This window comes from Pristiophorus japonicus, chromosome 22, assembly GCF_044704955.1.
Source record: "Pristiophorus japonicus isolate sPriJap1 chromosome 22, sPriJap1.hap1, whole genome shotgun sequence".
Taxonomy (NCBI): domain Eukaryota; kingdom Metazoa; phylum Chordata; class Chondrichthyes; family Pristiophoridae; genus Pristiophorus; species Pristiophorus japonicus.
In genome coordinates, this window is record NC_091998.1 from 48,485,479 (window position 1) to 48,497,948 (window position 12,470).

The following is a 12,470-nucleotide window of genomic DNA, read 5'->3' on the forward strand; positions in this document are numbered from 1 at the left end:
CTTTCGGAGAGCAATCCAGTTAGTCCCACTCCCCTGCCAACATCGCCAGCATCGAAGCACTGACCACACTCGATCAGCTCCGCTGGGCAGGCCACATTGTCTGCATGCCAGACACGAGACTCCCAAAGCAAGCAAGCGCTCTACTCGGACCTCTTTCACGGCAAGCGAGCCCCAGGTGGGCAGAGGAGACGTTTCAAGGACATCCTCAAAGCCTCCCTGATAAAGTGCAACATCCCCACTGACACCTGGGAGTCCCTGGCCAAAGACCAGTCTACCCTAAGTGGAGGAAGTGCATCCCGGGAGGGCGCTGAGCACTTCGAGTCTCGTCGCCGAGAGCATGCAGAAACCAAGCGCAGGCAGCAGAAGGAGCATGCAGAAAACCAGTCCCACCCACCCTTTCCTTCAACGACTATCTGTCCCACCTGTGACAGAGACTGTGGTTCTCGTATTGGACTGTTCAGCCACCTAAGGACTCATTTTTTTTTTTTTTTAAAAAGAGTGGAAGCAAGTCTTCCTCGATTCCGAAGGACTGCCTATGATGATGCCCTTTCCCCATATCACAGCAAATTTTTCTCCGTCAAGTATTTATCCAATTCCCTTTTGAAGGCTACTTATTGAATTTGTGCCCACCATCCCATCAGGCAGTGCATTCCAAATCCTAACCAAATGTGAGGTAGGAAAGTCTTTCCTTGTGTCGCCTCTGGTTCTTTTGCCGATCGCCATAAATCTGCGCCCTCTGGTTATCAACCCTTCAGCCATTGGAAACAGTTGCTCTTTATTTACTCCACCTAAACCCTTCACCATTTTAAACACTGCTATCAAATCTCCTTTTAGCCTTCTCTGCTCCATGGAGAACAACCCCAGCTTCTCCAGTCTATCCTGTACCCTCTACAAAACCTTCATGCTCATCCTAAAGTGTGCTTTGCAGTTCATAATTTTCTTGTCCTCTGAAATGGGCAGTGGGGGGGTGTGGGGACATTCGCAGGGGACATTCACTCTCCTCTTCCTTCCCCCTTTCACAGGTTGGCCTGTAACCTTTAGAATTCCTACTTTCACCACCTCCCAAACCCGCGACCTCTACCACCTAGCAGGACAAGAGCAACGGGCACATGGGAACACCATCACCTCCAGGCTACTCTCCAAGTCACACACCATCCTGACTTGGAAATAAATCGCCGTTCCTTCATCGACGCTGGGTCAAAAAAAAAAATTGCCGGGCTACGGGGAAAGAGCAGGGGCGTGGGACGAGCTGAAAGTAGGCCTTCCGTGCTGTAACCATTTTATGATACTATAAAATCCGGCAACAGCACTATGGGAGTACCTTCACCATACCAGCTGCAGCGGTTCAAGGCGGAGGCTCACCACCACCTTCTCGAGAGCAATTAGGGATGGGCAATAAACATTGGCCTTTACAGCAACGTCCACATTCCATTACCTAGGGTTAAAGTATTATTTAAATGGTGATAGCTTGGGAAATGTCAATGTACAAAGGGATCTGGGTGTCCTTGTACACCAATCACTGAAAGCAAACATGCAGGTGCAGCAAGCAGTTGGGAAGGCAAATGGTATGTTGCCCTTCACTGCAAGAGAATTTGAGTACAGGAGCAAGGATGTCTTACTACAGTTATATAGGGCCTTGGTGAGACTGCACCTGGAGTATTGTGTGCAGTTTTGGTCTACTTACCTAAGAAAGGCCATAGAGGGAGTGCAGCGAAGGTTCACTAGACTGATTCCTGGGATGGCAGGATTGTCGTATGAGGAGAGATTGGGTCGACGAGGCCTGTGTTCACTAGAGTTTAGAAGAATGAGAGGGGATCTCATTGAAACGTATAAAATTTTGACGGGGTTGGACAGACTGAATGTGTGGAGGATGTTTCCCCTGGCTGGGAAGACAAGAACAAGGGGTCACAGTCTCAGGATTCGGGGTAAGAAATTTAGGACCGAGATGAGGAGAAGTGTTTTCATTCAGAGGGTGGTGAGCTTGTGGAACTCTCTACCACAGAAGGCTGTGGAGACCAAGTCACTGAATGTATTTAAGAGGGAGATAGATAGATTTCTAGACACTAAAGGCATTAAGGGGTATGGAGAAAAAGCAGGAATATGGTGTTGAGATAGAGGATCAGCCATGATCATATTGAATGGCGGTGCAGGCTCGAAGGGTCGAATGGCCTATTACTGCTCCTAGTTTCGATATTTCTATTACATAGAATATATGGCACAGAAAAAGGCCATTTGGCCCAACCAGTCCATGCCGGCATTCATGCCCCACACAAGCCTTCCCCCGTCTTTCCTCATCTAAATCTATCCACATAACCCTCCATTCCCTTCTCCCTCATATGCTTGTCTAGCCTCCCCTTAAATGCATCGATACTATTCGCCTCAACCACTCCCTGTGGCAGCGAGTTCCATGTTCTCAGTACTCTTTGGGTAAAGAAGTTTTTTCTGAATTGCCTATTGGATTTCTTGGTGACTATTTGATATTGATGGCCTCTGGTTATGCTCTTCCCCACATGAATGAAGAGACAGAGAAAAAAAATGTGCACCCACCTCTTTAATTGATTTGACGACCTCAAATTCCGCCGTTGTGTGGAAATCGTAGCCTTCCTTCCGGAGGAGCAGGCGCAGGTAACGGGACACGTCCCTGCCAGCGACGTCCACCCTCATGATGGAGTGCGGCATGGCAAAGCCCTCGTAGATCGGGACAGCGTGAGTGACGCCATCTCCAGCATCGAGCACGACGCCCGTGGTGCGGCCAGTGGCATATCTGCAGCGGAGACGGGAAACAGTTTAGTAACGATGCACGGCACAGCACGGTGTTCATCAAGAGGAACACGTTACTGAAATAAAATGGCGGCCGCAGTTTGAAGAGGGACTTAAAAAAATCCAGCTCGGTGATGAATTTTGGTGATACCTGTACGTCGTGGTTTATACGGAGCCATATAAACTAGGAAGACCTCAGAGTCAATGTCTTGTCTATGCTGAGGGAACTGATCTTAACCAGGATAGCAGTTGAAAGCTGGTAATTATTCCCCCATTCACACCCCATCTAGACTCATCTTTTGTTTCCTAACTTGTGCCATTACCATCTCAATTTGGCCCATCATCCGTTTTGTCTCTCAAATCTCTCCTGCCTTCCACCCAATCAAAGACTGTCCCTTTTGTTCTTTCCTCCCCTCCCCCTCTCGGTGCCCCTACACTTTGTTAAGAATCTGTTACATCTCAAATTTTGCCAGTTCTGACGAAGGGTCTTCAATCTGAAACGTTAACTCTGTGTCTCTCTCCATAGATGCTGCCTGACCCGCTGAGATTTCCAGCATTTACTGTTTTTATTATAGCAGTTGGAGTTCTACAATTGGCCTCAATGGTCTTTGGGGTGGGGGGGGGGAAAGTCAGACAGTGTTTCTGCCCTGATCCAGTGACCCCCTCCTGGGAGTGCATGCAGGTGGGCGGCCAGTGAGGACCGGCTCAAGTTTGGTTGGAGCACAGTCCACTATTGGCCAAGTCTGCCAAGGTACAGATTGACCACCTTGGTGAAGTGCTGGAGAATTGCTGGCAACTGTAGAACAACACCCCAGCAAGAGTCAGCCTTTTCACGAAACTCATCGAAACTTATGGCACAGAAGGAGGCCGTTCAACTCATCGTGTCCGCGCCAGCCAGCCAAAATCTATTCCAATCCCACTTCCCCGCTCTTGGTCCGTAGCCTTGTAGGTTACAGCACTTCAGGTGCATATCCAGGTACTTTTTAAATGCTATGAAAGTTCCTGCCTCTACCACCCTTTCATGCAGTGCGTTCCAGACCCCCACCACCCTCTGGTGAGGAAATTTTTCGCTATCTCCCCTCTAATCCTTTTATTAATTACTTTAAATCTACACCCCCTCATTAATCACCTCTCTGCTAAGGGAACCAGGTCCTTCCCATCAACTCCATCCAGGCCCTTCATAATTTTATAAACCTCAACTCAATCTCCCCTATACCTCCTCTGTCCAAAGCAAGACAACCCAGACTATCCAATCTTTCCTCACAGCTAAAAATGTCCAGTCCAGGCAACATCCTTGTAAATTTCCTCTGCACCCTCTCTAGTACAATCACATCCTTCCTGTAATGTGACCAGAACTGCACGCAGTACTCTAAGCTGTGGCCTAACTAGTGCTTTATATATACCAGCACAACCTCCCTGCTCCTTTATTCTATGCCGCGGCTAATAAAGGATCGAGAACAAAGGCATTGAGGCTTTTACTTTTAAAATTAATTCCTTCACTTGTGTTTCCTTAAAGATTGCAGCTATGCAGTTCAAAACTCCACACCGTAAACAGTTTGAAAACATCAAGATGATTGATGAAAAAAGCTAATACTTATGGCAACTTACAGACTCAGAACTGCTTGCATCGAAATGAAAAGTGCAGGGGCGTTAAACGACTCAAAAAACACTTCTGCTGCCCGCTCCCGGTTTTTGCTTGGATTTAGCGGAGCTTCTGTGAGGAGCACGGGATGCTGTAAGAGAAACAGATCAGCTTTGTCGTGGATTATCTACAACATTTGCGGAATTATAGCAATGCACGGGGAGTTATCTTTGCTGCCAAGGTCCTTCGTGATAAGAGTTCTCAATCCCGCTCCGAGCGGGCAAACCCATCGCAATCTCACGCAGACGCTTCTCTCGTGGGAGGTAGAAAAATGACACACAGATGCATCAGGTTGCAGCTTTGGAAGTTGGGCTGATCTCCACTGTTGATGGAGGGAGAGTAGGGGGAGCTTTGCACTGCACTAGACCTGACCTGGGAGTGTTTGATGGGGCGGTGCAGAGGGAGCAGCAATGCTGTGGTGTACCTGACCTGCACGTGCCTAATGTTGACATTGGTGTCTGAAATCATAGAATCGTACAGCACAGGAGGCCATGTGGCTCATCGTGCCTGTGTTGGCTCTTTGAAAGAGCTATCCAATTAGTCCCATCCCACTAATCTTACCCCATAGCCTTGTAACTTTTTTCCTTTCAAGTATAATCAGGCCTGTGTGGAAGATAAACACCAGCATGGACCTGTTGGGCCAAATAGCCTGTGGTGTAAATACTTTATAGAGCACCTAGAATCATACAGCACAGGAGGCCGCCATTCGGCCCATCGTGCCTGCGCTCTTTGAAAGAGCAATCCAATTAGTCCCACTCTCTTGCTCTTTCCCCAAAGACCTGCAAATTTCTCCTTTTCAAGTATATATCCAATTCCCTTTCGAAGGTTACTCTTGAATCTGCTTCCAGATAGAGAATTTCAGATCATAACACGCTGCATAAAATAAAATCTCATCTCCCCCGCTGGTTCTTTTGCCAATTATTTTACATCTGTGTCCTCTGCTTACCGAACCCTCCTACGCCAGTTTCTCCTTATTTACTCTATCAGACGCTTTATAATTTTGAACATCTCTATTAAATCTCCCCTTAACCTTCTCTGCTCGAAGGAGAACAATCCCTGCTTCTCTAGTACCGCCACATAATTGAAGTCACTTATACCTGGTACCATTCCAGTAAATCTTTTCTGCACCCTTTCCAAGGTCTTCCTAAATTGGACACAATACGCCGGCTGAGGCTCAACCAGTAATTTATAAAGGTTTGGCACAACTTCCTTGCTTTTGTACTCAATGCCTCAATTTATAAAGCCACAGAATGCACATATTATTTTAACAGCTGGATCAACTTGTCCGGTCACCTACAATGGAAAGCGTTCCAACACCCTGCATCTTGTCAGGCACAAAATTAACCTAAAAATGCAACATATATAAATGGACGTTTGTATCATTTTGAAATTGTCACGCTGCTTCTCCGATCTTGATTCTGTTCCTATGAGGTAATCACATTCCTCACCGTTTCCTGCCCGCTCCCTTGGATCAGCACATCCCTGAATCGCAGAGGACCTGTGGCTATGATTATCGCTCAACGCTGCCATGAGGCAGCAGCCCAGGAACAACAACACTATTACGTTCACTTCTCAGAGGTAGCCAAGATTAGGAAAGGATGTACTTAACAGGCGACTGGAGAAATAAGGATAGAGTACGCCTTTAAAGCCGAACTTCAGGAAAACGCACAGCCCTGCCTGGCACCAACAACTACAACTTATATTTATATAGCGCCTTTAACGTAATAAAATGTCCCAAGGCGCTTCACGGGAGTGCTATCAAAAGACAAGCAATATTTGATACCGAGCCACATAAGGAGATGTTAAGGCAGGTGACCAAAAGCTTGGTTGAAGAGGTAGGTTTTAAGGAGCGTCTTAAAGGAGGAAAGAGAAGCAAAGAGATGGAGAGATTTTAGGGAGGTAATTCCAGAGCTTAGGAACTAAGCAGCTGAAGACACGGCTGCCACTGGTGGAGCGATTATAATCAGGGGTGCTCCAGAGGCCAGAATAAGCGGAGCGCAGAAGTCTAGGAGGATTATAGGGCTGGAGGCGACTACAGAGATAGGGAGGGGTGAGGCCATGGAGGGATTTGAAAACAAGGATGAGAATTTTAAAATCGAGGGATTGATTTACAGGGAGCCAGTGTAGGTCAGCGACCACAGGGGGTGATGGGTGAGTGGGTCTTGGTGCGAGTAAGGACACAGGCGGCAGGCAACGGGCCAGTCCCTCAAAGGAACAATTTGGAACCACATAGCCCTGCTGTGCGGCACAGTTTGATTCAATGCAGAGTGGATCTGCCGTCACAGACACAAACCATACAGTGTGGATGGGGCAAGATGTTACCAAAGTGCGCTTAGGCAAGACACGTGGAACCCCATGCAGGATGTAGTCGGAACCACATGGACTTCAATTAAATAGGTTAGGCAGGACCAGGGATCACAAGTTTACGTTGTTTCGGGCTAGATCTAGGTTAGATGTCAGGAGGTGGTTCTTGTCCCAGAGAATAGTCGGCCTCTGGAACAAGCTGCCATTTCATGTGGCGGGTGCAGACTCGCTGAATTCCTTCAAGCGAAAGCTGGATTTGTTTCTGGCTGGGGCGGAGATCACCTCTTACAGAAGGTAGGTACTGCAGGGAATTCAAGGCCAGAGTGATCTCCTGGACTAGTTTCGATCGCCTAGATGGGTCGGAGAGGAATTTCTCAGATTTTTCCCACCAAGTTGGCCTGGGTTTTTTTTTTATCTGTTTTTTTGCCGCTCCTAGGAGATCACATGGTTTGGGGTGGGGTGGAGTGTATATGTTGAGATACACAAGATATCGCAATTGTGTGGGACAGGCTCGATGGACCAAATGGTCTTTACCTGGCCATCATTGTTCGTCTGTTCATAAATGGGACTTCGCGCCCCAGTGTAACTGCTACCAGCACGAAGTTTTAAAAGTTTGTGGCTGAGTGTTGATTCCCAAAACTGTTTAAACTTCATTTGAAAATATTTTTGTCAGCAGAGAGGTGTCGGCACTGTGTCCTTCCATTAAAATGTAACTTGCATTTACAGAGGAGTGGAGAACAGGGTTCGAACAAATGCGCAAAGTTAAAGAGTCCTTGGGCAAGGAGCCAAGGTGAAGCCAGGAGTATAACGGGGGTCCGGGACTGGTATCCAACCCACAATACTGGTACCACCCAACTTCCAATACACTCTACCATATTAAGCGACAATGTCAGTCACTGCAATGAACTTACATTTATACAGCAGCTTTTAAGTGTCAGCCGTCGCTCAGTGGGCAGCACTCTCGCCTCTGAGTCAGAAGGTTGTGGGTTCAAGTCCCACTCCAGGGACTTGAGCACATAAATCTAGGCGGACACTCCCAGTGCAGTGCTGATGGAGCGCTGCACTGTCTTTTGAATACGTTAAACCGAGGCCCCATCTGCCCTCTCAAGTGGACGACAAAGATCCCATGGCACTATTTCGAGCAAGAGCAGGGGAGTTATCCCCGGTGTCCTGGGGCCAATATTTATCCCTCAATCAACATAACAAAAAACAGATTATCTGGTCATTATCACATTGCTGTTCGTGGGAGCTTGCTGTGCGCAAATTGGCTGCCGCGTTTCCTACATTACAACAGTGACCACACTCCAAAAGTACTTCATTGGTTGTAAAGTGCTTTGAGACATTCGGAGGTCGTAAAAGGCGCTATATAAATCCAAGTCTTTCTTTCTTCACGGTGGAGGGTGGGGGTGCGGGGTCAGACGCGAGCAGAAGTAGGAGGGAAACGATGGGAGGTGGCTGAAGGAAGGGTCAAGAGATGAGATTTTAAGGAGGCCTTTGAAGGAAGCAGAAATGATGTAGCAAGGTGGAGGGGTTGGGCGAGAGAGTTCCAGAATGACAAGCTGGCTGAAAGCTCAGTCACTGACGATAGAGTGGAGGGAGAGAGGAGCGCAGCAGACCAGCGTGGGCATAGCACAGGGTGTGAGGAGGAGGGAAAGGTGAGCAGAAGGGAGTTGCAAGTGCAGGGAGTGGGGATTTTGAATTTGATGCCCAGAACATGGAGATAAGCAAGGATAGGGGTGATAAGAGTAGGATATTTATGCAAGATATTGTGCAGGAGATGGAGTTCTGGGTGCCCGTGTTCTAACTCGTACCAAGTCCCATTCACCCATCACCCCGGTGCCCGCTGAGCCACATTGGCTCGTGGTTAAGCACCGCTTCGATTTTAAAATTCTCATCCTTGTTTTCAATTCCCTCCATGGCCTCACCCCTCTATCTCAGTAATCATCTCCAGACCCACAACACCCCCCATCCCCCGCTATCTGCATTCCTCTAATTCTGGTTTCTTGAGCATCCCCAAATTTAATCACTCAGCCCTTGGCGGCCGTGCCTTCAGCTGCCGAGGCTCGAAGCTCTGGAATTCCCTCCCTAAACCTCTCCACCTCATTTTCCTCCTTTAAGATGCTCCTTAGAACCGACTTCTTTGACCATGTTTTCAGTCACCTGCCCTAATATCTCCTTATGTTGGTCAGTGTCAAATTTTGTTTGCTAATGCTCCTGTGAAGTGCATTTGGACCTTTTACTGTGATAAAGGCGATATATAAATTCAAGTTGTTGTTGTTGAATGATTTGAAGTCTAGGATCAGAATCGCTGGGGGGGGGGCAGGAGGGGAATGAAAATACACTTGACTGTTGCTATACAAACAAAGTGACTGCAATGATCTCACTTCCTCAGAGAAGGTCTGCAGTTGATCCTTGCTGTAAACGTACTGCCAGATTCTCTCCATGTCATTCCAATCTCGCACAATGCCGTGTTCCATGGGATAGCGAATCGAGAGCAAGCCTCGGTGCTCCTGAGGTGGGAGGGGGTTGGAGAGAAGAGGACGAGATGGACAAAATTATTACACTTAAATGAACACGCTACTGAAACATTATCCCTTCCTCCCCCCACGGTGCTGAATCTTGCTGGGTGTCAGCTACCTTCAGTAACTTGCCCAAGTGGTTATTCGTGTGCAAGTGTTGGCAGGTCATTCAATCAAGGAGGACACTGCAGAGTCTGAAACTGAGCTCACATCAACATGCTTTCGTAGAATCATAGAAATTTACAACAGGGAAGGAGGCCATTCCGGCCCATCGTGTCCGCGCCGGCCGACAAAGAGCTATCCAGCCTAATCCCACTTTCCAGCTCTCGGTCTGTAGGCCTGTAGGTTACGGCACTTCAGGTGCGCATCCAGGTACTTTTTAAATGTGGTGAGGGTTTCTGCCTCTACCACCCTTTCAGGCAGTGAGTTCCAGACCCCCCCATCACCCTCTGGGTGAAGAAATCTTTCCTCAAATCTCCTCTAACCAATTACTTTACATCAATTTCAATCTTTAGTTTAAATCTTTCCTGAAGGGAGTCACTGGATCAGGAAGGGGAACCATCATGGACTGCAACATTCTCAATGCTGAGCTAACTCAGCAAGGTTCCAGCGATAAAACACGGGACTTCCCGGGCCTGTAAGATTCAGGATCATACTGGCTGGTGTGAGCCATCAGTGGCACATACCGAGGATCCTTGTGCAGTTTCCAGTACGGCACTTCGAGCCGAGGTCCAGAAACAAGAAGCAACGACGATAACTGCAACGGTTCATATGGCACAATAATGACCATAATGGGGCGCCAATGTACACAATACCACAGGGCTCTGAAACATCGGTTTGAATTTGTTTACAAATCACTCCATGGTCTCACCCCTCCCTATCTCGGTAATCTTTTGAAGCCTCACAATCCCACGAGATTCTGCGCCCCTCAAATTCTGGCCTCTTGAACACCCCTCATTATTACTGCTCAACCATCGGTGGCCGTGCCTTCAGCTGTTTGGGCCCTAAGCTCAAAATTACGACACAGAAGGAGGCCATTCAGCCCATCGTGTCTGTGCCGGTCGAAAAAGAGCTACCCAGCTTAATCCCACCCTCTAGCACGAGGTCCGTAGCCCTGCAAGTTACGGCTCTTTAAGTGCACATCCAAGTACTTTTTAAATGTGACGAGGGTTTCTGCCTCTACCACCCTTTCAGGCAGTGAGTTCCAGACCCCCACCACCCTCTGGGTGAAAATATTTCCTCTCATCATTCAACAACATCAACTTCAAAAAAGCGTTAAAAATAATATACAAGCACGTGGAGTTGCTGGGAGTGGACATACAACAAGTCACTGCCAAGGACTGTGTCAGCCGGCACAAAAATAAAGGGGCGGATTTTCCAGTCCTCTGCACTCCGTTTTTCACCCTGGAGCGGTGGCAATGGCGGCGGTGAGGTGTTCTGGGCGGGCGGTCCGCCTCCAGCGCCCCGCGGGGGTTTTCGGGGTCGTGTTTGCGGTGGTGCGGAGCAGCACCGCCCGGAAGAGCTGAGCCCGGGTGTGCAACACCCCCGATTGCGACACCGCCGCGAGTTTTGACTCCCGCCCGACCTGTCCGCCCCGCAGCGCCCCCCGCAGTGAGCGCCTGGGAAATCGGGCGGTCCAACGATACCGACAGCGGAAACGCAAGTAATGCTGTCCTGGGGTAAGTGTGATTGCTTTTTCTTTTAATTTTTCTTGTGATTTGTGTTGTGGTGGTGCAGGCTATGTTTTGGGAATGTTTTTGTGGGTTTGTTTTTCTCCCCAGGCGACTCTCGGAGTGCTCCCGGCCGGCTCTTTAGCTCGGGAGTTTCCTATGCTAGCGCCCCAGAGAGGTGTACAACGCCTCCCTTAGAGCTGCGCCCCACACTCAGAGCCCAGCTGCCCAACTTTGATGACTGAGGCACAAACTATACCCCCCGCCCGCCCCCCGAAACCATCAGAGCCGAAAATCCAGACCAAAGTTTCAGGGCAGGCAAAGATCTAACGGCCCATTACCTTTAGGTGGCCACACTCTACAAGGAACACAATGAACATTTGGAGCCAACACGATACCTCAGCTTTAGGTCCAATGAATAGATCGCCCTCCAACGCTCCCGCCATCACTCGAATGTGCTTTGGACGTCCCACACTGGGTCAAAACAGAATAATTTAAAAATGTTAAAAGGGGAGGAAAAATCCTGAGGCAGGTACTGTTTTAGTTATACACAAGAACATAAGAAATAGGAGCATGAATCGATCTTTCGGCCCCTCGTGCCTGCTCCGCCATTCAATGAGATCATGGCTGATCTTCCAGCTCAACTCCACTTTCCTGCACTCTCCCCATACTCCTTGATTCCTTTAATATCCCCAAAATCTATTGACCTCTGTCTTGAATATACAGGTGCAGCATCGAGGATCTGGAGTTCCGGAATCCGGACTCGGGGCCGATCGGTGGCAGGGTCGTCCGGAATCGGGACCGGACAACTCTGCTGACCTCGGGGCTTGCCTCCTCGCCGACCCGCCCGAACACCTCCTCGGCGGCGCTGGACATCCTGAACAGCTCACAGCTCGTCGGCGGGAATTCCCCCTGCTGCCACCCCCCAACTTTGACGTTCCGAAATCCATAAATACCCAAACCTGAGCTCTGGATTCGTGATGTCAGACAGCAAATTGAAAGTCCGGAATCCTCAACGGCCTCGGTCCCAAGGGTACCAGATTTTAGGCGTGCACCTGTAAAAGACTGAGCCTCCACAGCCCTCTGGGGCAGAGAATTCCAAAGATTCACCACCCTCTGACTGAAAACATTTCTCGTCACCTCAGTCCTAAATGGCCGACCTCGTATCCTGAGACTGTGACCCCCTGGTTCTAGACTCCCCAGCCAGAGGAAACATCCTCCCTGCATCTACCCTGTCGAGCCCTGTAAGAATTTTGTATGTTTCAATGAGATCACCTCTCATTCTTCTAAACTCTAGAGAATATAGGCCTAGTCTGCTCAATCTCTCCTCATAGGACAATCCCCCCATCCCAGGAATCTGGTGAACCTTCATTGCACTCCCTCTATGGCGAGTATATCCTTCCTTAGGTAAGGAGACCAAAACTGTACACAATACTCCAGGTACCGTCTCACCATGACCCTATATAATGGCAGTATACTCCTTCCAAACTTATTTGACCTCCCTTTTGAAAAGTGTAATTTTTACTGCGTACCTAAAGTGGCTCAGTGTCCCTATCATTGGGATCGCCCAGTGCG

At 48.7% G+C, this 12,470-nt stretch overlaps 1 protein-coding gene across 1 annotated transcript in view; it reads right to left on the reverse strand.

Moving 5' to 3' along the window:
* Positions 1 to 12,470, reverse strand: part of LOC139235019 (beta-centractin) — a 34,316-nt gene that overhangs the window by 10,341 nt on the left and 11,505 nt on the right. The window contains exons 3-6 of the mRNA XM_070866101.1: positions 11,294 to 11,369; positions 9,091 to 9,216; positions 4,369 to 4,493; positions 2,548 to 2,764 (exon numbers count right to left, since the gene is read on the reverse strand). Coding sequence (XP_070722202.1) covers positions 2,548 to 2,764; positions 4,369 to 4,493; positions 9,091 to 9,216; positions 11,294 to 11,369 — 544 coding nt within the window. The remainder of the gene's footprint in view (positions 1 to 2,547; positions 2,765 to 4,368; positions 4,494 to 9,090; positions 9,217 to 11,293; positions 11,370 to 12,470) is intronic.